We start from the raw sequence: 26567 nt of genomic DNA, 5'->3' as shown, positions 1-26567 counted from the left end.
CACAATATTTTACTCCAGGAGATGGGGCCAGGACTCACACAGATACCTCCATTTGGTGCATCTGTCAAAGGACAGCTGAAAGCTGAGGGAAAAACAGAATCAACAATGAAAAGTCTCTTGCAGGGCAGGCCCCACTCCAAGTACAATGTAATGAAAAACTAATAGTTATTTTTAAGACTGTAATGACAACAAAACCAGAAAACACACACGCATGCGTACACACACACACACACACACACACACACACTACATACTAACAGCCTGACAGGAGGAAAGGGTATGCTAATATATTCTACTACTTTCAGTCTCTACAGACCCTCGAAGCAATCCAAATGAAATTACAGGATACACAAAAATGCAAGAAATAGCAATCAATTTTCAGAAAGTAAAGCAACAGAAATACATTGATCTATGCCACAGTTATTAGAATTACTAAAGACTATAAAAATAAGTGTGGTAAATGTGAATAATGGGAAATTCAGCAGAAAGAGGATAAAATGAAGCAATACATAGAAGGAAACTAAACTCAAGTTAAAAGGAAAGGATTAGTCCAAACCAGGTGTAGTGGCGCCCTCCTCCAATCCCAGATATTCAATAGGCTGAGACGGGAGAATCAGAAGTTCAAAGGCAGCATAAGTAATTTAGTGAGACCCTGTCTCAAAATAAAAAATGAAAAGGGCTAAGGATGCAGCTCAGTGGCAGAATGCCCCTGTGTTACATCTACAGTACCTGCAGAAATAAATAACTAAAGATCAGATTGGAAATCAACAAAATAGAAAAGAAAAAAAAAGTAATGGAGAAAAAAAAACCAATGAAACCAAAAGATTTTGAAAAAAATTAACAAATTGCTAATCCATTAGCTAGACTGATGAAGAGCAAAAGAGAGATTGTGTACAGTACCATAAGGGACTATTATAAATACCTGTATGCCAGTAAATTTGACAACTTAGATGAAAAGGGCAAATTTCTTTAAAGATACAAACTACCAAGTCTCACTCAAAAGACAGATAAGCTGATGATTTCTATATCTATTGTCAAACAGCTTCTATGGGTTCAGAAATTTTCATTGATGAGTTCTATCAAACATTTAGGAAAGAAATAACATTGACGACACAAAAATAATTCATTGAAAAAGTGTGACTACATTCCAACTCATTTACTGAGGCCAGCATTATCCTTGACAGGATAGCTTAACATTTGGAAAAAAGTTAGTGCAATTACCCATATTAGCAGACTAAAAGAAGAAACTTATATTATTATCTCAATAAATATAGTAAATTCAACATCCATTCCTGAAGAAACTCTCAGCTACTCCATTCTTGAACAAACTAATCTCAGGAATAATGAAAAGTCCTCAACCTTATAAAGACTGTGGTCAAAAACAATTCTAGTCTTTAACTTAATTGTAAAACACCAATTGCTTTTCCTGTAAGATCAAGAAAAGGGTCAGATGCCATCACCACATCTATTCAATATTGTACTGGTGTTAACAGCCAGTGTAATAAGGTATGAAAAAGAAATAAATGGCATACAGATTAGAAAAGAAAGAGTAAAGCAGCTCTTATTTGCAGATAACATGATTATCTACATATAAAATCCTACAGAATCTATAAAATGAAAACTAGAACAAATTAGTTAAATAAGGTTTCATGATACAGAATCAAGCTACAAAAATCTGAGTTTTTCTATATTGTAACAAAAACTGGAAATTAAAAGTACCATTTACAATAAAAGATAAATGTATAAAATACTTAGGAATAAATCTGAAAAAAGCAAATGCAAGATATATATGTAAATAAATATATTGCATAAAGTATTCTATATATATATATATATATATATATATATATATATATATATATATATATTGAATACTTCAAAAGGTTGCTTTGGAGAAATTTAAAAGATGTAAATAAATGATGATACAATGAAAGTACTGTGATTTTGAATTGAAGATGCAATATTGTGAATATGTCAAAAATTTCTCTTTGTATAAGCCCATAAACTGCTGAAGGAATATAATTAGTGTATAAATAGCATGATTATAGGAGGGTATGTGGAATAATGGGAAGATATGAGTTGAGCATGAAATGTCAGAAAGAATTTTATATGCCATGCTATGGTTTCAGGATTTTTTTTTAACAGAAGTGCCAATTCATTGACAGTTTTATTTGTCTTTAACTTTTCATTTTTAAGCAATTTTAGATATATAGAAAAAATTCACTCATAGTCCTCACCCAGATCCCTTTAATGTTCACTTTTTACATAGATATAGTAAAATTATCAAGAACAGTCAATTGACATTCACAGAGTATCCTTAACTAACCTACAGATCTTGTTCAAAATTTACAAACTTTTTCACTCATAACTTCTTCCCATCCTGGATTCTTATCTAGGATCTCACATTGTACTTAGTTGTCATTTCTCATTAGTCTCCCCTTGGTTGAGGATCTTCAAAACATGGGAATGATATGATGAATTTTTAAAAAATATACACTATTAATGGTGTGGTTGATTGAAGAAAGGATAAGCTGGGGCTATGGAATCACATGAACTTGGAGAGTTTCATTAACCCTGTTAGAGATGGTATAGGTTGAATGGAGAAACTGGTTGTAGATATTTTAAGAAGGGAATGGTTACAAGAAATATTTAGGATACAGAATTTAAATGATGTGTTAAGAGCTGGGGTTGTGTCTCAGTAGTAGAACACTTGCCTTGTGTACATGGAGCACTAGATTCGATCTTCAACACCACATAAATAAATAAAGTAAAGGTAATGTGTCCATTAACAACTAAATATTTAAAAAATATGTGTTAAACAAGTTAATGTGGAGAGGCATAGAGAATAAAAGAGAAAAAGTGAAGGTGACTTCTGAGTCTTGGCAATGCTATCGGGAAAGATAGCAAAGTAGCAACAATTGAGAAAGCAATGTAAAATATTGTTTGGGGTCATTTTCTCTTCTTACAAAAACATAAATGCATTGCTATCTATATCTTTGTAGCAAGATCTTATTTAAATTTTTTACAGGATATAATTTGTTGGAATATATTAAATATTCTGTCACTCCTTTTGAAAGAATCAGTTCTAAATCTGAGAAGTTCCCTATTATGAAGAACAGTAATTCTATCCTTTCTGAAGTTATTTTTAACTTATACATAAAAACATAAAATGTTACACACTAATGTGTACCATATAATGTTTTGATTAAATAAATACATTGCATAATGTTTAAGTCAGGTTAAACATATCTATCTTCTCAAACATTTATTATTTCTTTTTGGTGAAAACTTTCAAAATCCTTTTGTGCTATCTTTTAAGAATAGTAGTTTTATACCTAGAATTTATATAAAAGTATGGGGAAAGTTTCAAAGACAAACCTGTAATATGATCTGGATTACCATTCTTTTCACAATTATATTAATTCTTACTCTTTGCTTGCTGGGATTATGAGATAAAGGTCATATTTTACCAGATAAAACATTCTACATTCATTTAGTTTTCTGAAATCCAGTTGCCATGTTTCCTTAAGGCTTTGCTCAATTATAGAGTATAGCTTGGGAAGATGTTTTACATAGACTGATCATTTTGTAAATCTGCTGACTGTAGGAAGAAGGACTTTCTAAACATAGTATAAAGCAAAACATTACTGAGTGTAAATATTTGACAGTTTTATTGTGAAACAATTTTTAAGCTTTTGAAGACCTAAATAAATTGTAATAAATTTAATATAGAGACTAAAAGCAGATATTTTTCACGTAAGTAACAGAGAAAGGGTGATACTCAAATATGTAAGTTCTGCTTCAAATTCATAATAGAAATTATAATGATTCTCTAAAAATTGGAATAAATGCTAGTTGATGATTTTGCGCTTCATGACTTGAAAAGCCATTTGATTTTTATCATGCCTTGTCAAGCACTTTCAGATGTTTAAGATGCTTCTTTTACCTGCTTTTGGAGTATTCACTAAGAATAAAAATATATATTTTGAGTGTGCCTAGAAATTTTCGAGGTATAGTTTATGTGCCTCAGGGAATTAAGGCCAAAAATCTGGGTTTTCAAAAGTTTGTTTTGTTTTGTTTTTAATGTGAACTTCTTTTTTATAGTTTTAAGGCAGCCTCACTAATGTGACCAGAAAAAAAATCTGCTGATAATTGGAAACTAACAGCTACCAAAAAAATAAATAAAATAATAATAATAATAATCCCAGTACCACAATGGGAAGTTGTATATTGGCATTTGGAGCACAGAGTATTGTGGGAAGGGATTCCAATGTTTAGTCTTTTTTACTGTATTGGTCCATTTGTGCTGCTCTAACAGAATACCAGATACTGGGAAAACTTATAAAGAATAGAAACTTATTTTTCACAGTTCTGGAGGCTGGGAAGTGTAAGATCAAGGTGCTGGAATGGAATAGGGTCTGCTTATCTCTGTATCCCGTGGTAGAATATAGAGTAATGAGAAAGGGACAAGAAACTCAGGCTTTTACAAGGAACACACTTCTGCAATGACAGCATCAGCTTCATTCATCCATGAAGGCAGTGTCCCCATGATCCAAATATGTCCATCAAGCTACAGCTTCTAACACCACTGCATTGGGGATCAAGTTTATAACAGTATTAGCTTTGGGGGGCCTATTCAAACCATAAAAACATGTGAAAGGTATGTGCTAACGTCCTGATGAGATCCAAGGAAGAAGTCCTATCAAAGTAAACTGGTCCTTACAAATAAATCAGAAAAAAATATCACAAGGAATATTTGTATTGTGAGTGGATGATGTCATCCCCAAACATCCCACCAAGTTCTCATTGAGTATTTAGTAAAAGGTAACCCATTTCACAGCACTTAAAAGAAAAAGAAGACTTAAACTGCTTAGTTTTAGAAATGAAAAAGATAGTGCACATGAACTTTATTTAACTTAAGTGTATACATGTATTCAACCAACTTTATTTCCATAAATGCTGAATGACCAAAATGGGTCAAAAGTGTTACTTATTGCAAACAATATTAGAAAACAAACAAATAAACAAAAACAGTGTGCTTTCAGCAGTTAGTACAAGCTCCAGACGTCTTTGATAGTGTTAAAATCTCAAACAGCTGGAGTCACAAAACCACAAGCTATTCAATACTATCTCTATGTATGGATGTGGAGTATGTACATACATACATAGTATAAATAAATCACAGAGGTCGAAATAATAGTGGGGAAGAAAGATGCAATTGAGAATTCCTTGATTTGGATTACATTCATTAAAAAAAAAAAAAAAAAAAGTGGAAACGCACAAGCACACTCTGATCTTCCTAGCTCAGTTCTCAGACTCCATCTAATGTACTGGTGTATGCATCCTGTGGAACTAAAACTCTAAATGATTTCATCTTTTAACAGACAATCTCCAAATGCGGTTTTCCTTATGGAAATCTCTATCTCTTCTCTGCCATGCAAAATGTTAAGTTTACAAACAAAAGATTCTCCATTGTTTGTTTGCTGCGTTGAAAAGGATCTTGGGCTATAGTTAGAAATCAGCCTCTTCTATTTCTTTCTTTTCCTTTTTTCTTTGTAGGAGATATATGTGATTTCTTCCCAACTGTGAGAATTAATGGGTTGGGCACTACAAGAAGAAAGCATGTGTATAATTTGCAGCCTACTAATATTCCAATCTCTTCCTATGAGAAACCTCACAAGATAATTATAGTGCTTTCTTTTTTATTGAGTTTTAGAATCTTTATTAGAATAGAGTTCCAGGACGCTAACATATGAACAAATCATAGTTAGCATAACAGTTAAAGTTGATTTTGCATATTTGGAATATGTGATGTCTCAATTACCATTTAGATCTAACATGTTATGTTTTTGACTATAGTTTTTGATAATTTCTATTTTGATTTCATAGGAAAATTTTATTTATTTTTGCTAGGATGGGTAATACCAAAATGCAGATGGGTAATACCAAATAGTAATTTAAAAATGATACATTTGCTAATGAAACTAACTGACCTCAATGGATGCCAGAAACTAGAGATTGTACCAAACACTATATCTTATGTCTTTTCTTATACACATGCTTGTGTTAAATTTGGACTTAGGAATCAGGCATAGTAAGAGATTAAAAATGATTACTAATAATAAAAAAGAAAACAACTATATAAAAGTTATAAAAGTTACACCAATGTGGTCTTTCTTTTAAAATACCTTATTGTACAGTATTCACCCTTCTTATGATGATGTGAGATGGTCAATTCCTACGTGATGAAATAAACAAGGGAAATGGCCTAGGCATGTGACATCGCATTAGGTTCCTATTGACCTTCTTATTGGAACACCACACTGTGACACCCTGACAGTCTATCTTATAACTGAGATGGCTGCTAAATGACTGCCACATGGGTAGTGTGGATGAAGAGATCATTCACAGCCTGGGTGTGATGGAGCAGGATAGTGTGAGAGTTCATCAGGCTATCAGAAAGGCATGCAATTTAAACTTATGGATTATTTCTGGAATTTTCTATTTAATATTTTCAGATTGCAATTATTCATGGGTAAATGCATTGCTTGGAAGAAATAAGATTATATGCTAAATCAAATTGATTTGTTATTTGTGATTAATGTATAACTCTCAAATTTGAAATTTCTCCTTCTAAATCTGAAGATTAAAACATACAATTTTTCTGTAATGTTATATGTAGCATAATACTAAAGCTGAATTTTTTTGTTTCAAAATTTTCAAGGTATAATTTTAAAACTTTCATGTTGAAGGTATATAAAATGTTATATTTACTTAATCACTTGTGACTAGTGTAATTCAAAGATTTACTGTAACCAAATACACTTTAAGAAACTTATTTTGACTTTAAATGCTAAATGAGCTTTTAAAACAAAATCTTTGAAAAATTAATTTCCACTTGCTTTTATGAGTATAGTCTTGTTTAAGACAATAATGAAACAAACTTTTAACCAGGATTCTTGCATGTATTTATTGAAATTACATGTATAAACTCATATTGCTTTCTATGCATGTTAAGTTGAAGTACATGAGTTGAATGTGATTTTTTTTTCTAAAACTTCAACCTCAATCAATTATGATTTAAGAAGCATTCATCCTTGATGCTGTCTTTCATATTTATTTGAAATCAATATAACGTCTCTCATGAGGCAATTTTTGAAAAGTATTTTCCAAATAATTATTAATTTACTTTGTTTCTATTGTTTGACTTAACATCAATCATAATAATGTATTTGATTTTATATGCTTATTGTTGGTCTTGTACTTCTAAACTTGGATTTTAAATCAGCCTTCATTAACTCCCCAATTAATTACACAGAAGGGCTTACCATTTAAATTTTCCTTTTAGGTGTTTTGAAGAATTATGTAAAAAAATCTACATTAAAGTCTAAATTCCCAGAATGTTATACTTAGAATGCCTAAAATCTAGAAAAATATCTAGATTTATAAGTAATTATAAAAACTGAGCTTCTCAAATGGTAATAGTGTTATCTGGATTCTTTCTGAATTTACTTTTCAACAGAGGTCATAATCCCGTTGGTAGAAACTAGAAATTATTTATCTGGGAACCAGAATAAGGTAGTTGTTAAAATGTAGTATTTTGTTTGCCTGAGATTTTTCTGTCAAGGAAAAGAACAAAAAAATTTTCATCTCTACAGTTTTTTGAGAGAAAAAAACTTAACCTTTCACTTAACCTTCATTTATTCACAGTTTACATATTATATTTTTTTGAAACTTCATATTATATACTTATCAAAGAATCATCCTTTCTCTGAAATGTAATTGATGATTGTAGAAATTTAGCTACCATTATTTGAATACCTAGCTTGTGGGACTCAAAGAGATACTTTGTTATCTCTAATCCTTGCAATAATCCTATTTAGATTTGTGCTATTTTACCCTTTTCACAGATGGCGAAATTGAGCCACTAGAAGGTAAGTAATTTGCACATAGTCACATAGCTAATAAGATCAGAATTCTTAAACTGCTTTCCAACAACGCTTTATAACTTGTGGAACCCCTCATATAGAATGTTCCTTTATTTATTTATATTGCATAGTCAAATGAAAGAGAAAATATGCAAAACCCATTGACCTCTTTAATATTACTATGCTCTCTTACAGCCTGTGAACTTATGAATCAAGGCATCTTGGCCCTGGTCAGCTCCATTGGCTGCACGTCAGCAGGGTCCCTCCAGTCTTTGGCAGATGCCATGCACATTCCCCACTTATTCATTCAGCGCTCAACAGCTGGGACCCCAAGAAGTGGCTGTGGCCTCACCAGGAGCAACAGGAATGATGATTATACTCTCTCGGTTCGCCCACCTGTCTACTTGAATGAGGTTATCCTAAGGGTGGTCACAGAGTATGCCTGGCAGAAATTCATTATATTCTATGACAGTGAATATGGTAAGTGTTTATAATCTGTATGAATTTTATAAGTGGATGTTTGCATGAAAAGTAACTTCATTAAATCCTGAAAAAATTTCAGGAGCATACTTATTATTTGTGGTTTTCTTGTCATATTTTTATAAATCAAGCAGCAACAACCAAACACTTTGTTAATGCGATTAAGTTCATCCTTTTGTATTAAGTACCTTTGAAGTCAAATTTAAAAATAAACACCTATATCTAGCGCTCAGCTTACAAATATTTTTGAAATAGCATGACTCTGATACATCTTGTTTTTTCACATGTCACATCATGAAGACAATAAATACTGCCATTCTTTTTTTTTTTAAATGTACACATTTCTAGAATAGTAAGAACATTTTGGATAGATTCTAGAACACTGTAAAAACATAACTTCTTAATTACTTTTAAAATCTTGCAACCTAGCTTGGCACAGTGGCACATACCTGTAATCCCAGCAGCTCAGGAGGCTGAGAAAGGAGGATCAAGAGTTCAAAGCCAGCCTTAGCAATGGTGAGGTGCTAAGCAACTCCATGAGACCTGTTTCTAAATAAAATACAAAAATGGGCTTGAGATATGACTCAGTGGTCAAGTGCTCCTGGGTTCAAATCCTGGTACAAAAAAAAAAAAAAAAAAAAACAAAAAAACAAAACTGACACCTTGTTTTATGCATGGTATAGACTTTAATATCTATTCAATATTTAACCCTTTGAATTTGATGAAATTATTACCTTATTTTTTAACTATTCCCTTATCATTAATAGTGCACATTGTTTTCAATGTGAAATTTCACAAAAATAGAAGGTAGAATGAAAACAATGTATTTAATCTTCCAAGATTAAACAAAAAGCATAGTCTCTAAATTTACCAGAATTTGAGAAGAAAACACATTCTCACTGTATATTTAGTTTTGGTACATTAAGATAGTAAGCAAAAGCATATTTTCTAACTGACAAATCCCATAGATTTTCAAATATAATTTCCCTCTTATTTAATCAGTAGTGGGGAGAAGTTGAGATGAGTATGATCACATTAGGGGCAATAAACAGATCTCAATAATGAACACCTATGTAGAAAGGTATTTCTTTAGAAGTTGTCTTGACAAGGAGTTTAACATTTTTTTCTGTTCTGTATGGATGGGTTTCATCTTTGCATTTTTATCAAAAGAAACCAGTAAGGAGTTCCCCTTCTGTGATGCAACTTGTTTTTCTTAGCAAATGAGTAAATAAGCATCAAAAAGAGAAAAAAAGAAAAGAAAAAGGCCATGCTTTCTTGTCATAATCTCCCCAACATTGTGAACAATATTGGAGAACAGGGACACAAGAGTGGGCCAGAAAGCACCATCAACAGAACCGAGAACAATCAGGCTGGCAGAAATCTGGGAAGAAGCAAATAAGAGCTCCTGTGGACTCCCAGGGAAGGAGAACAAGTGGCCAATACAGTTAGCCCTAAATATTCAAAGGCTTCATGGGGTTTTGGCAGCTGGAACCCCATTAAACTTGATGGCTAAGCTTCAGCCAAAGTTTGTGGCACTTTCTGGAAACATACTTCTTTGTCTCCAGGAAGGAAACCCGTATTTTTGTTGCTTAATTCATGTTATTTAGGGGTCATAAAACAAAGACCAAAAGACTAAAATGAATAAAATAAACAAAAATGATATAAAAATAATTGGCCCATCAATGAAAGTAAGGATTGAAACCAACACAAATCTGGAATTTTCTGACAAGATTATATAGTAAACTAAGTTTTATCTCTAGAATCAACAAGCTGAGCTTGCCTTTGTCAATTTTCTCCAGATATGTAATCCAGGACCTTTATAACTCTAAATGGTATTCTTAGTCTCTAATCAAACATAAGTTGAGATAATGAATTTTTTAAAATACTGTAAGAGAATAAAACTCTTTTCAGTTAGTGCTATCAAAATAGTGCCATAAAAAAGAACAGAAAAGTGATTTTTTTGATTAAGGCATTTTCAAAGCATTAAAATTAGAATTTTACCCTTTGATTACAAATGTCTGAGAAGGAAGAACATCTTTGTTAGCTTGTTTCTAACCCTGTTGGGATTAACCAGGAAATTCTTATAAGAGAAAATGTTTTTATTATTGATGAGGTAAATATATTTTTGAAAATACCCAGCAAATACATACTCACAGAGTTATTTATATACATTTGGAATTCCTAATTCTTTCTTGCTCAATTTTCCTTTGAGTAAATAAGATACTATAATTGCAGTGTGGATGGATGGGTCCTCTGTTAGATACAGGGTTAGTTTTAGAAATAACAATAAACTTTTTTTTTCCTTTACTCTGAAGATACACTCACTTTTGACTTATTTAATTTAATAATTTATGAAAAATTGCCCTGCTTCTACCATTAAAATTATTTCCAGTAATACTGTTATTTAATGAAAGAAAATTACCCTTTGATACTTACAATAAATCTTGTTAGTAAAAAACTAGGCTGGAGTCCAGAATAAACAAACAGCTGTCCAAATACCTTGTACCTTGAAGAGGGCTACGAGTATTTACATATCCATTCTTCAGTGTCATCATTTTAAGTTAGAACCTTGGAATTGTACTTGACTTTTATCTTGATTATCAGGAATTACTTTCATTAAATGAATGGATTAAGCATCATCTGTGGATGGAATCAGGCAGCCTGCTGGGGCCAAATGTTATTGAAGGTGTATTTTGCTTAGAAAAATCTACTTTTTTTTTTTTAGACTCAAGCTTTTAGATCCAGTTAATTAGAGAAACACTTGTTTTTTATTTTTTCCAGAAGCAGTTAATTATGATTAAGGGCACAGTATAAAAGTCTACTTTAAATTCCCTAACAAAGAAAATAGACATTTTTGATTCTAAGTAAATGGATAAAAGAGGAAGGAAAAGTGGAAACTTGATTTGAATAGGTTGATTCAATGCACTTTTTTAAAATATTTGGTTTTTAGTTATAGGTGGGCTCAAGATCTTTATTTTATTATTTTATTTTTATGTGGTGCTGAGGATTGAACCCAGTGTCTCACATATGCTAGGCAAGTGCTTTACCCCTGAGTCACAACCTCAACCCTCAATGAATTTTTGCAAAGGCTTGAAACGAGGTTAAGAAATGTTGAGCTTTTAAAAATGTGTCATTCAGGAAATATTCAACACTCACTTGCTTAGTGCAAAGTAAAGGATGAGATAAAAAGTTTTACAGAATGTAATCTTAACCTTTAAGAAGCTTACAATTAACAAAAGAAGTAAAATGTTTATATATCTCTTAATAGAGAAAATAGTAGGTTAAGTGTTATGAATGATGCAGACTGAATCTAGTGGTATATAACCAAGAAAGTGTTTAATTTTGGCATCAGTGATTAAGGCAGGCTTTAAGACTTTGATCTTGGTTATGAAAATTAGGGAGGATTTTAAAAAGCAACATATGTGAGAAACAGCCACTCGAATAGACAGTGTCACAGAGTACTGTAGCAACTAGAATAGTAAAAATATCTTTGAGCATTTTTATTTGCCAGGCACTAGAATAAGTATTATATTATGTTGTAATGATATTGTATCATTTAATCTTCTCAACAATATAATAACAAGAATATAATAACAAGTACTAAGTTTATAAAAAATATTTACTACATTCTACATACTTTATATGTATGTATTATCTCATTTAATCCTTAAATAGAATTCTGAGGTTATTATTAGTAGTAGTACTATTATTATTTTCATAAATGAAAAATAAATGTGATGTCCAAAAAATCAAGAAGCCCAAATCTAATCCTGATGATTTCTTCTGTAGTCCCTGCATTCAATAACTAGAGTACTTTGACACTATAGAAATAGAATAAGATTAATTACTGTCAAACTGTGAAATAGATATAAGTTCACCAAGTTGAATGTATAAAATCATCATTATTCAAGGAAGACAATGACATCAAGCCTGCATATTTTCTACATGTTAGCATCAATGAGAACTATTATATTTCAGTTAGGGAAGTTTAGTTATTATTGGAAGCATAGAAACAGAACAGTCATTGGACCAAAATAGGCTAACCCAACTGTAGCAGAAATAGCTGCTTACCTACCCAGTAACCACTGTCCCAGTTTAGAGAGAGAGGACTTTAACTCTCATGGCAGAGCAAGCACCATGAGTCTCAAATATCAGTTCCTCTTGACTTCAAGTCCATGGTGAGATGCAGAGCAATTTAGGCAGATTCTGTACATGTGGTAGGCTTGTATGACAACCAAGAGCTCTGAGCTTATAGAACTTGTACATCTCTGCTCTGGTGAGCATATCTGCTTTCAAAATGTGCCATAGCACAAGAGAATCTTGGAGAATTGGCTATCACTAATACTCTCTCTCTACATTGTTAGCTACCAGTAAATAGCCCTGATTAGTCACTTCTCTCATTAACATGAATAACAGGTAGGAGGGTCAAAGTCTTTCAATTTTTCTCACCTATATTTATTCAAGGATACTATAAACAGGACTTTAGTGAGGAGAATTGTTCTCAACTGTGCCTTCTAGGGTCCTAGACTCAGTCAACTGAATAAATCCCTTGAACTATCAGCATTTACTCAAAACTAAAATTGTTTTCTCCTTAAATTTTTGCATAATTCTATCAACTTAGAAAGAAGCATTAATCCAGGTACAGAGGATTTATGTATGGTTGCAAAGACTGTATCTTTGCACATGGGAAGAAAGTCTGTTACTTATAACTACCCTGGTCAGAAAGTTGAAACTGAATTGAACAGTTTCCAAAGCTGAAGTGGTGCCATTGATCATGGTAGTGAAACTCAGGGATTTCTAACTAGACAACTTCAATTATAGGGAAAACTGCCCTTTGGATTTACAAGTATTGTTTCATATAGCTCCCCCAAATAAATAAGGGTAGCCTCAATTTAGAGAGATCCCATTAGAGTCCTACATTATCTGCTGCTGGTATTTAATTAAACACTTGAAGGTCTCTTAAGATCACCCCTAAAGTACAAGTCAAGTGTCTTCAAGATGGTGAGAATCCTCACACAAGAATTATACACCTATAAGTGCATATAGGGAATTATGGCTTCGATCTGGAAAGTCCCTCAAGGTTTGGTCCCCAATGCATCAATGTTCTTAAATAGGGCTTCTGGGAAGTGGTTGGATCATGAGAGTTCTGGCCTCATCAATGGGTTAATTCATTGATGCATTCATAGCTGATTAGACTATTGGGAGGTGGTAGAAACTGTACAAATTTGAACCTGGTTGAAGAGAGTCAATCTTTGGTGGGGGCATGCACTTGGGGGCAATATTTTGTTCCCCTCTCTTTGCTTCCTGATTGCCTTGAGGTTTATTCCACCACATCCACTCTGCTATAATGTTGTGGCTTCTTTGGGCCTATGACAATGGAGGTAGCTATGGACTGAAACTGAGTGAAGTGAGTATTTCCTCCTTTGAGTTTATTTTTTTAGTCAAGTATTTTGTCACAGTGAGGAAAAACTGACTAACGCAAGGGAGAAAATTTAGTTACCCCGTGTGGGAGACAAATCAGTAGCACCTCCAATGTGGATACCTTTCCCAGTGGTAATACCAGTCATTCCCAATTTATATAGAGTAATTGAGCTCAGCACTTCATATCACAAGAGATTTCTAGAGGGAAGATGGTTCAATTTGTCCTGCTTGTCTTCTCTAGGGACCAAGAAACTAGTGATGAGACTGAGCCCTCCTTTTCTAAATGAAGTTTCAGAACACTCATTTACATGATATCTGGAGCTGCTTTTAACCTACAATAGCAGAGTTGAGCAATTTTATCAAAAATAATTTAAACCACAACATAATTGTTTATCAGTCTTTGTTTCAGGCCTTTCAAGCATTCTTGACATTTCATGTAAAGAGTGAGAATAGTGGTAGAGATAGCTTTGGTGATACTAAAAGGTGTTCTGTGTAGGGTGTGGAGTGCATCCCCTAGTGTTTCCAGTACACTCGTTGGGGTTATTAAATAAAAGTGATCAAATTGTGAGTAGAGTCATCAGGTGAAGAATTGCCACTCCAGCAGTCAGTTAAATTTAAGGTACTTATCCCAGTTTGGGTATCTATACCAGAGTGTTGTCTTTCATGAAGGAAACTCCAGAATTCATTCTGGAAGAAAAGAGTCATTGTCCATCCCTTGTTCATATTTCTAGGAGTCTGAGGATGTCCCCTTCCCAAGGAGAGTTGTTGCTCTACTTCTACCTCCAGAAAAATAGTGTCTTCCATTCTAATAGCTATAATCTCATTTTTTCTCAATTATATTCCGTTTAGTCTTAGACCTTTCATGAAGAATGGTCAGATACAAGGGCTACAAGGACATATTTATTAAACTCATAGAGACCCATTGTGTCCTTCACTTTGGTCTATATGGCCCATTCATTGTAGAACTTGACAAGCTGTATGCTCAAAAAATGTTCTTTATCCTTATAAACCAGAATCATGTCAATCCAACAAGAAACTTCAGGAGGCTAATGCAAATTTAAGTTGAAATCCCCTAAGCTCCATTTAGGCTGGGCTGCTACTCAGGCTTGTTAAAGAAAAAGAAAGAAACACCACAGCTAGGAAAGGTCAGAATGGAATTTTGAATTTAAGAGTAGATCTGTTATCTCACACCACTTTTATTTGATCATGACCCAGAAAAGAGTCAAGATGATATGATCTCTTTCTTAGGACATCTGTATTAAATGAACAAACTGCCTTACCAGGGTGTGTGGGTCACAAAGAGGTGAAGGGGTTTCAGTAGGACATCTTTTTTGAATCACCATTTGAGGAGATTGTTTCAACACTCAACAATGTCAGATATCTGTGAAAGGTAAAGGATATGACAGATATATTCTATTTCTTCACTATTAGCTCATTGTTGAGTGCCTTTTGCATACTTTTGTCAGACTGCAAATGGTCTAAAAAGCTAAAAAAATAACATAGATTAGTTGCAAGGGCTAGGATAGCAATGCCTACTGTCCTGATCAGCCCATAACAATATAGCAACTTGAAAAGGTATCAAGTGGACCAAATTCTTACATAATTTACTTCAGAGGTAGTCAGAGGTTAGCATATGCCTGGATGGGTATGGACTATGCATGTATAATATGGCTTTCCCTGACAGTCTATGAGCAGATCAACTTTGAGCAGGAATCACAACTATTGCTGAAAGTGATAACTTATTTCAGAAACTTAAAGCCCTTTGTTTCTCATCTACTCTGAGATAGTGAGTATATTATCATGTGTAGTTTTATGATGAGCTCAGGCAGCGATGGAGACAATCTTGGCAGTCCTATCTCTATAAGCAGCTGAATCCAGTTGATCTCATCAAATAATGAGCTTTCACTATGGGCTTCTACATGAATAATCAAATATAGCCATGGTGTATTTCACATCCCCAAGGAGGGGAGATCTTTAGTGTATTGTTTTGTGGTTTTCTAAGTTTCAGACTAAACAGCTAAGCTGTTGACTAAAGACCAGCAGTCAGAAGAAAAACTATAACCTGGGTCAAGGAAAGTACTATACAGAGCTATGAGAATGGCCTTGTGTTCTGACCACTTTGCACAGTAACCATGACATTTTCAGTGCTATACAGCTGTTACTGAGTTTGATCCACCCAAGCAAACCCCAGTAAGCACTATCAAATTTTAATTTAGCAAAACAATCACTGAGTAGTGCTATTTATTTATGGGAACCTCTGTGAGGTAAGACCATTAAAGGCAGCATTCTACTTCAGGTGTAAGAGAGAATAAAATCTCCCCCAAAGGCAGTATTTGATTTTGATTTACACTTAATAAGCAGATATATTTGGCCCTTCACATCTTGTTAGTTGTTGAATTTGGGGTGACTCTGCTCAAATTGAGAATATCAGGGCATTCATGGATTAGGTTTTCAGTTTCAGTAAGAACTCAATAGAAAGCTAATAACTGCTTTCACAATGGGTTTACTTGCTTGGTAGCCAAGTTAGAGGCAATAAGTCCAAAATCCTAACGTAGAGTTTAGAGAAGGCTGTCTCCCTTCTGCAGAAACTCATAATCATTAGTTACAGATGAGTGGGGAAGAGGAGAACAGATCCTCTAACTGAAGGGAGGGATCAAGAATTTTTAAACTACATGAAACTTCAATGGTGCACATATTCTGAATGTTATTGGCAGAAATGTAATAACACTGCAGTCAGTGCTATTGAAACTGAAATTTCTGACTTATCATCAATCAATACACATCATCTACATAAAAACTCTGGTTACATGGGATAGAGGCACTTGTGCTCAATTACGAAGTAAATTATGTAAGAATTTGGTCCACTTTATTGACAATGTGGGTTTCTTTTATGGTTCTGATTCTCTCAGAACCTCCTTGAGCATTTATGGAACAGGAGAGTGGAAGCATATAACACAATAATAATTATTATAAATTCAGTGTAAGAAGAAAAAGCAGCATATTAAATTAAAAGAAAGATCTGCACATAAACTCATTATAGCCATTAGAGATTCCCTCTCCCACAGTACACCTGCACCAAGCAGTTGAACCTAGATGTGCTCCTCCCTACCACCAAGACCGGATAGGAGCTATGTACAACAAAGCCATAATGTTTGCATCCCTCCCCTCCCTAATGTTGCCCAGAATAAGATGAGTTAACAGGGTCTTATTGGGGCAAGAATTCTTATGAAAGCAGATGATGTCCAGGTGGAAGGGAAGGGAGGGATAAAAGAATGTGGGCAGAGACCAATTGTACAATAGTAAGAAAGTATTGTTGTTTGAAGTAGAAAATACATGGCTCAACCAAGAAAACAACTTGTTTTTGGTCCACCTACAGCTCTGTATCTTCATGAGTAACACAATTTATTTGAGATGAGACTTGTGTATTTTTCAAAATTGATACTTGAGGGAAGACATCTGCAAGAGTGTTGAAGGAAAGAAGGCTTTGAATGTGTTCAAGTATTGGGAAGTGATTGTGTACCACTTTGAGTGGTACTTGCTTCATAGAAAAAGATGTTTATTTGGTTTCTACTATGATTGACTGAAATAAATGCTATTTGATGAATTTATATGTCATAACTTTAAAAAGCAAGCCAATTTTCATCATGCCTTGTCAAGAACTGAAGTATGTTTTAAATGCAGTAGGTTTTAACCTTTTCCTGCTTTTGGACTACCCACTAAAAAGAAAAATTAGTATTTTGAGAATACCTGGAAAATGTTGAGATATGGTTTATGTACATCAGGGTATTAAAGCCAAAGTATTATCTATCTATCTATCTCTCTCTCTCTCTCTCTCTCTCTCTTTCTCTCTCTCTCTCTCTCTTTCTCTCTCTCTCTCTTTCTCTCTTTCTCTCTCTCTCTCTCTCTCTTTGGTACTGGGAATTGAATTTGGGGGCACTCAACCACTGAGCAACATCCCTAACGCTATTTTGTATTTTATTTAGAGAAAGGGTCTCACTGAGTTTCTTAGCGCCTCACTTTTGTTGAGGGTGGCTTTGAACTCACGATCCTCCTGTTTAAGCCTCCAGAGCCACTGGGATTTCAGGCCTGCGCCACCACACCCGACTCCCCCCCCACCCCTTGTCTCTCTAATGTGACATAGTCCAGCATTCCTTCTGTGTAGCTATATCTTGTCTCTTCACTTTGATGATTCTTTCTTTGCTGTGCAGAATCTATTTAGTTTAACATAGTACCATTTATCTATCTTTGCTTTTGTTTCCTGTGCATCTGAGAATCTGAGGTCTTTTAAAAAAATCCTGGCCCATTTCAACGTGCTGAAGTATGTCCCCTACAGTTTCTTCTAGTAGTTTTAATACCTTAGATCATATCTTTAAGTCTTTAGTAAAATTTTATTTGATTTTTGTATATGGTGAGAGCTAGGAGTCTAGTTTTATTATTCTGAATGTGTACATCCACCTTTCATTTATTCGTACCTCAAGGTACAAGAACACTAAATAGAGCCTAAAAACAGAATACAAAAGAAAAACGAAATGAAGATCTGGTATTTTGGAAAAGAGATCATTCTCTTTTACTGTGGTCAAATTTATTAAAATCTGTTAATTATTTATTAAAATCTTTTATTTATTAAATAGATAAATATATATGAAAGAGATGGTCATTTTCTCAAAGTATGTTTTTAGCACCTTTGTCAAAACACATTTTACTGTAGTTACACAGGTTTACTTATGGTATCTCTATTCTGTTCCTTTTGTCCATATATCTTCTTTTATACCAATACCATATCTATTTGCTTATGATCACTTTGTAGTATTGTTTGAAGTAGTATAATGCCTCTTGCTTTGTTCTTTTTGTTCACCATGGCTTTGCTGTTTATGGTTTCTTGGGTACCAAATAAATTTTAGGATTGTATTTTTCAAGTTCTGAGAAAATATCATTGGCATTTCAGTAGGAATTTCATTAAATGTGTACGTTACTTTGAATAGTATGGACATTTCAATTTATTCATGTCCATGACAATAGGATGTCTTTCCCAGTTTGTAGGTCCTCTTCAATTTCTTATATCAATATCTGGCAATTTTCACTAGAGAGCTCTTTCACTGCTTAAATTTATTTCTAAGCACTTATATTTTTGTAGCTATAGTAAATGACTTTTCTTTCTCTCTTCCTTTTTTAAAATTATTTACTATTGGCATATAGAAATGGTACCAGTTTCATATATTGATTTTATATAGTGCAACTTTCTTGGATTTACTTATTCTAATAGGTTTTGGTAGAATCATTGGGGTTTTCGTTACCTGTAGGATCATGCCATTTGCAAGCAGTGATAATTTGATTTTCTCTTTTCTGGTTAGATGTTCCTTCTTTCTTTCTCTTGCCTTATTCCTCTAACTGGGACTTTGAGTACTATGTTCAATAAAATTTTGAAAATAACTATCATTATCATATCCAAGATCTTAGAGAGAAAGCCTCAGCTTTCTCCCATTCAGTTTTGTTATATATGGTCCCAGCTATGTTGAGGTATGTTTATTCTATACATAATCTGTTCAGTATTTTTACCATAGAGGAATATCAAATTTTTCAAAAATTTTCTATGTATTCTGAGATGATTATATCATCTTTGTCTTTAATTCTTTTGATGTGATTTATCCCATTTGTTAATTTTTGTCTGTTGAATCATTTTCACATCCCTGGGGCAAATACATTTTGATAATGATTGATCTTCTTATCAGTGTATTGTTGGATTGGGTTTGCTAATATTTTGTGTGGATTAGTGTATCTATATAAAAAAATTAAATATATATATATATATATATATATATATATATATATATATATATATATATTTGTTATTGTTCTTCTTATCTGGTTTTGGTACCAGAATCTTCCTGGCTTTGTACAGTGAGTTTAGAATAATTCAATCCTCTTTATATTTGGGGGAATAATTTGAGAATTTATATTAGTTATTTCATAAATGTTTGATAGAATTCAGCAATCAAGTCACCTGGATCCAGACTTTTCTTTGGTGAGAAATGTTTTATTACTTATTCAATATTTAGTATTGGTTATCTATCTTGTCATTATTTTATCTTGGTAAAGTGTATTTATATAATAATTTCTTTTAGATTATGAAAATTTTGACACAACTTTTTCATAATAGTCTCTAAGGATCCTAACTACATCTATGATGTTTGTTATAATGTTTCTTCTTTTTCATCTTTGATTGTATACATTTGTATTTGAGTCTTCTCTGTATTTGTGTTTCTTAGCTAAGAGTTTGTCTATTTGGTTTGTCTTTTCAAAAGATCAGATTTTCATTTTTCTTTGTATTCTGTTTTTAGTCTCTATTTAGTGTTTTTGTATTTTGAGGTACAATGATTTGTTGTTTATTTGAGAACTTTTTTATATTTTGATGTAGGTAGGCATAGGTTGCTATTATTTTTCTTCCTAATTTCTGCTTTGATTCATTGGGTTCTTTAGGAGTTTTTTTGTTTGTTTGTTTCAATTTGTTTTTAAATATAATTTCTATGCACTGATGCAGTTTAAATTTTTGTGTTGCTGACTTCCAATTTTATTTTATTGTGGTCAGAAATGAGGAATATGATTTCAGTTTTAAAAAATTTGTTTATGCTTTTTTATAGCATACATATGATCTATTCTGTTGAATGTTCCATGTCTTGTTGAGAAATTATATAGACTTCAGTTGTTATAATATTCTAAAGATGTGTGTTAGGTCCATTGGATCTAGAGTAAAGTTTAATTTTGCCATTTCTTTGTTGATTTTCGCTCAGAATTACCTAATCATTGTGAAAGTAGAATGGTAAAGTCCCCTGTTTATTTATTTATTCTATTTGCATGGGATAATTTTTTAATACCTTCACTTTCAGTCTACATGTGTTCTTAGCTGGGCTATAAATATTTTGTAAGCAACATAAAGTTGGGCCTTGTTTTTATTTATCAATTCAGTCAATCTCTGTCTTTTAATGAGATACTGCAACTCATTCACATTTAAAGCCATTATTGATAAGTAAGAACTTATTTCTGAGTCTTTGATTTGTAGTTCCTTTTTTCCTGTCTGCTTCTCTTCAGTATTTCTTTATGGTTAAAGGCTTGTCTCCAGAAGTGTTTTATGATTCATGTTTATTAGTTTTGGTGTGCCTATTATAGGTTTTTGCACTGTAGTTACCATAGGGCTTGCAAAAACATCTTTTAGTTCTAACTAATTACTTTGAAATTATAGCATCTTGCCATTTATCATAAGATATGAAAAGAAAGAAACAAAAAGGTGCAAAAGTAATAATAAACACCTCTAAGCTTATACTTCATTCCTCCTCACATTTTGAATTTTTTTTTTTTTAAAGAGAGAGTGAGAGATTGGGGAGAGAGAGAGAGAGAGAGAGAGAGAGAGAGAGAGAGAGAGAGAGAGAGAGAGAGAGAATTTTTAATATTTTTTTTTTAGTTCTCGGCGGACACAACATCTTTGTTGGTATGTGGTGCTGAGGATTGAACCCGGGCCGCACGCATGCCAGGCGAGCGCGCTATCGCTTGAGCCACGTCCCCAGCCCACATTTTGAATTTTTAATGTACCATTTTACACCTTTCTATATTTCCTTTTGTTTAACAAACTAATAGTTATTATTATTTTAGTTGTCCTGTTTTTAAAAAGTTTATATGGTATGTGCACCATGTTTACAATATTAGAGCTTTCTGTATTTGTCTCTGTAGTAACTCTTTCCAGTCAATTTTATACTTCCCAATGTTGTCTTCTTAATTATTAGCATCTCTTTCTTCCAGTTTGAAGAATTCCCTTTAGCATTTCTTGTATGACAGGTCTGGTGATCATAAATTCTTTCAGCTCTTCTTTGTCTGGGAATATCTGTCTTTCCTTCATTTCTAAAGACAGCTTATTTAAGTACAGTATTCTTACTTGGCAGTCTTTCAGAACTATAAAAATCTCATCCCATTCCCCTTTGACCTGTAAAGTTTCTGTTGAGAAATCTGTCAGATGAATTTGAATACCTTATGTTTTAGTCAGTTTTACATCATTTTGACCAAAGTACCTGACAGAACAACATAGAGAAGGAAAAGTTTATTTGGGCTTACAGTTTCAGAGGCCTCAATCCATAGATAGTCAATTGCTCATCCATTGCTCTGTGATCAAGATGAGGTGAAACATCATGGTGGAAAGGTGTGGCACAAGGAAAGTAGCTCAGGACTTGGCAACAAGGAATCAGAGAGAGAGCTCTGCTCACCAAGGACAAAGTATAAATCCCAAAGGCATGCCCTGAGCGACCCAACTACTCTAACTACACCCTATATGCCTTTAGTTACCATGCAGTTAATCCACATCAATGAATCCATGCACTGATTAGGTTAAGGCTCTCATAACCCAATCATTTCACCTCCAAACTTCCTTGCATTGTCTCATACATAAACTTTTGAGGAACATCTCATGTCTAAACAATATCACCGTCTATATAATTTGTTGCTTTTCTCTTCTTGCTTTGAGAATCTCTTGTCTTTAAACTTTGATAATGTGTTTATAATATGTCTTCAGTAGAATTGGTTGAGTTGACTCTTACTAGTGACTTTTGACCTTTCTGCATGTGGAATTTTCTAGTATTATAAACTTGAATAAGCTTTTGCCCCTTTGGCATTCTGAAACCCCTCTGGAACCCAAATAATCTGAATATTTGCCCTTTTAATTCTCTTCCAAATTTTCCATAGGCTTTTTTCATTAATCTTCTTCATTTTCTGTATTTTATTTCTCCATAGTCAATTTTATTCTTCCCAATGGCAAGATGCTATAAAATTGTATAAAATTGACTATAGAGAAAATAGCCTGTTTTTTAGCTCATTGACTCTTTTATTTGTTATAATCTAGTATTGATGATTTCTATTTCATCTTTCATTTTGCTGAATGTACACTTCAGTTCAAGGATTTATTTTAAGTTCCCTTAATCTCTCTGCTAAGTATCTCCTATTGAATTATTTCTGTCTTTTCTTGAAGTTTATTCAGTGTCCTTAAAATTACTATTTAAAATTTTCTTTTTGAGAGTTTGCATGTATAACTTACTATGTGGTTGTTTTCTGGTGTATTCTCTTGCACATTAGGTGAGTTATTGGTTCCCTGAAAGATTTTGATACCTGTATGACATCTTTGCACTGAAGCATGAGGCATGCATTCCAGTGAAGTAGTTGTAACCAATAATACTGAACCAATTAGGCATCTACATGAAAAATATAAAAATTTAAAAAACCATTTTTTAATTTCCCATCAAAGACATAATTTAATTCAAGTTTTATTGTAGACATAAACTCAACATAATAATAAGCAAATTTTTAGAAGGAAACAGAGATGGGCTTTATGATTTTATGATTTTGGAATATACAAAGATTACTTAAATGAATAAATAAATGAACTAATGAACTAATCAAAAAAGCAAGCAATAACTTAGTTTGGACCTAATCAAAATTAAAATTTCCTGCTCAATAATAGTCAACATTAAGAAAACAGATGAATCCAAACTGAGAAATACATTTCAATACTTATATCAAGAAAAGTTATTTAAATATATATTTAAATATATAGACTCTGAAAAGTCTCATACAATATATATTGACAACTCTAACAAAGCAATAGTATGAGAACAAAACACACTACAAAATGAACAAAAGCCTTGTGTTTCACATAAGAAGGTACGTAAATGACAAGTACAAGAAGTATGTCACCCTCTTAAACTATAGGAAAATTCAAACTAAAACTACATTGAAATATTAACCTGTAATAGTTTGGCTGAAGACACAGAGATTGCCAATACTGACTATAGTATATGGCAGAACAGCAACTCCTGTACTCTGGCTGTTGGATTCTGAAATACACAAGCAATTGGATAGTTTGGTATTTTTTCATGAAGTTAAATATTCACTTACTATATGACCCAGCCATTCAACTTCAGAGAAAGGAGATTTCTTGTATAAGGATAGTTGCAGCAGCAGCATTCTTTGATTCAAATCAGGTAATAAACCAAATGCCCATCAATTAACAATGATTAAATGAATTTTCATGTGCCCATATGGAATATCATTCAGCAATAATCATGAGTTATGGAGACATATAACAATATAATGTTGAATGAAAGAATCCTGAAGTTAAAAAGAAAGAATATATATACTCTATAATTTTATTCATAAAAAAACAAATATTTAAAAAATACATTGTTACAAACCAGAAAGTGGTTGATGTGCATCTGAGGTGGATTTTCTTCAAAGAGCAAAAGATAAATTTCAGTGGTAATAGAATATTTGTTATCTTGATAATAACACTGGAATATAATAAATACACTTTGAAATAAACATTTAAGATGTCTCATTTTTTTTTCACCTCAATGTTCATTTCATGTGTTCCAACTTTCAGAATGTCTTTGTCCCTAGCTATTCGAATTGTCTGATCTCTCTGTATAAGACCTGACACAGTTATTGATCACATAAAATGCCACATACTGTCTTGTCAATATTGAGAGAGTTGAGACCTATACCTCTGTTTAGCAATATAAAATACTTGGGCTTTTTTTCTGTTATCTCATAATTTTGCCTTTTTAAAATGTATGCTATATATTAATATGTCACCCATTATATAGTTGACCAACTCTTCTAATTTTAAATCAACTTCAATTTATTTAGCATGCTATTTATATTTTCACCCAAATCCTTTCCAAGAAAAAGTATTATTAAATACATGGGCTAGTATTGAAGCAGACTCATGAGAGGCCACTGGCAGTAATCCAAGAAAACTCACTATCTGAGAAGCCTAAGCAAAAAATTAAGATGGATGTACTAGTCAAAGGATAAATTCCAGATTTAAAGAATCTGACAACTAACATAACATAGAAACCAGAAAATTATAAGAGGGGCTGGTCCTTAGAGTAGAAATAAAAAGAAAACAGATGACTTTAACAGAAGAGTTTTGTTCTCTGGGAGTATTTATGAGAACAAAGTTAAATTTCTGGTCTAGTAGAACGTAACATAACTGATATATTAGAATGGCACAAGCCATAAAGTTTATGTGCTCTTCAAATGCGCTACTTGGATTTTTTAGAATTTCCTTTATCTGAGAATAATATTGGACCCACAGCCTAATATTAGGAAGGATATATTGATAAATCAGTTCAGATGATCCAGTTGGGAAGACTGAAAAATAGAAGGATGAGAGGCAGCTAAGCAGTTCATTTCAGTAACAACATAAAGACATGAACTTATTGAAAGTGGTTAGACAGTCTCTTAACCAAATCTTCACCTCTATTTCAATCATATGTTGGCTTCATTCTTAGGCAACACTAGGCATCCTTACAGAAGATAGTACTGATGAAATTTCCTTGGGCAATATATCACATATATGGATTTATATCTATTTATATAAATTTATATCATTGATATCAAGTCTTATATTCTGTTTGGGTCTTTTGTCAATCCTGGAACCGAGTAATTTGGTCAGGAATAAGGATGGGTTCTAAAGCACCAATCTGAGTTTCATGAAGTCCCCGAATTGGACAAGTGAGGATAGGAACACATAAACACATGCACTTCCTTATTTTGTTTGAAGGAAATTATCCTTATAAGAATAAAATTAAGGAGATTATATTTTCATTAAAATTCAAGATTTAAAATATTTTAGAACACACTTTTAAGTTTAAATATGTTCAATTTTGTTTTGTTCAGCTAAAAAAAATGTTTTGTTATCTTAGCTGTTCTGACATTTTTCTTATAGTTACAGGGTAGGTTTTTTCTATTCTGCAATAGGTTTTTGACCATATATAAATCTCTGCTGTAATTTGTTAACTAATTTGTGCAGAAGCATAAATATGCATAATGTATTGATAAAGTAAAATACCTTAGCATAGAAATGACCAAATCATTAAAAATAGAAATACATACTTTTTGACAACACCATGTACAATAATAAAAATTTCAAATTTAGGGGATTCACAAATGTGTTATTTATGAGTTCTTCTGCATAATGAAAACATTGATTTAGGTATTCCAAATTAAGGGTCAGTTCCAGCAAGCAACCTGATGTACTTAAGCACTAACCTTGACTATGTCACCATTTTCTTGCAACTTAGTTGCCACATGGAAGACCCGTGTGAAACAAAAATAAGATGTCCATCCTCATAAATTCATTTCTAAAAATGATAACATTCCTTGGCAATATTGATGTAGGTTTAATCAAAGCCCATAAAATGGACACGTTCCTCTTAATTGATTGGAAATGTTTATGATTACCTGGAGGGTGTTTTCAAATGTCTGATGAGTATAATATTATTAACTTTCTCTCTTGACAGTTTTAAAGCTGTTTATTACCCATTTGGCTACTTTCCAGCTTTCAGTTCTCTCATTTACTTAAATGTACATCATTAAGCATGTAATTAATGCAAGCAGTTTATTGAACTATTTCTTTTGCATTAGTATATAATATGTCAATTCTATAAAAATATTTTTGACTACTTTGGATTTATTCATCAGTAAAATGTCCTTTAAAAATATTGATCAGCATTATTGTAAAGATGACTCTCATACTGAAAACCTATGAACTTAACAAATCCCATGTTCTTAACAAGAAAAAAATGTCATCAATGGGTCACAATTGCTATACTATATCACCTCAAACTCACACCATTTGTTACCTTTAGTTTTAAATATAAAGCAAAAAATGTACCACAAGTGCCAAAAAAGTACTCACTA

General features: G+C 32.7%; 1 protein-coding gene across 3 annotated transcripts in view; it reads left to right on the top strand.

Annotated features, from left to right (window-relative positions):
• Positions 1–26567, top strand: part of GRID2 (glutamate ionotropic receptor delta type subunit 2) — a gene marked incomplete at both ends in the record, with an annotated part of 1503481 nt that overhangs the window by 725926 nt on the left and 750988 nt on the right. For 2 of the 3 annotated variants that reach the window (XM_081304511.1, XM_081304510.1), the window contains one exon: positions 8124–8408. The exons of the other annotated variant lie outside the window; for it this stretch is intronic. In XM_081304511.1, coding sequence (XP_081160637.1) covers positions 8124–8408 — 285 coding nt within the window. The remainder of the gene's footprint in view (positions 1–8123; positions 8409–26567) is intronic. 3 annotated transcript variants of the gene reach the window in all.

This window comes from Spermophilus citellus (assembly GCF_964194105.1).
Source record: "Spermophilus citellus genome assembly, chromosome: 8".
In the NCBI taxonomy this organism is placed as follows: domain Eukaryota; kingdom Metazoa; phylum Chordata; class Mammalia; order Rodentia; family Sciuridae; genus Spermophilus; species Spermophilus citellus.
Note: the sequence above shows the minus strand (reverse complement) of the source record. Positions and strands in the feature narration are given on the sequence as shown.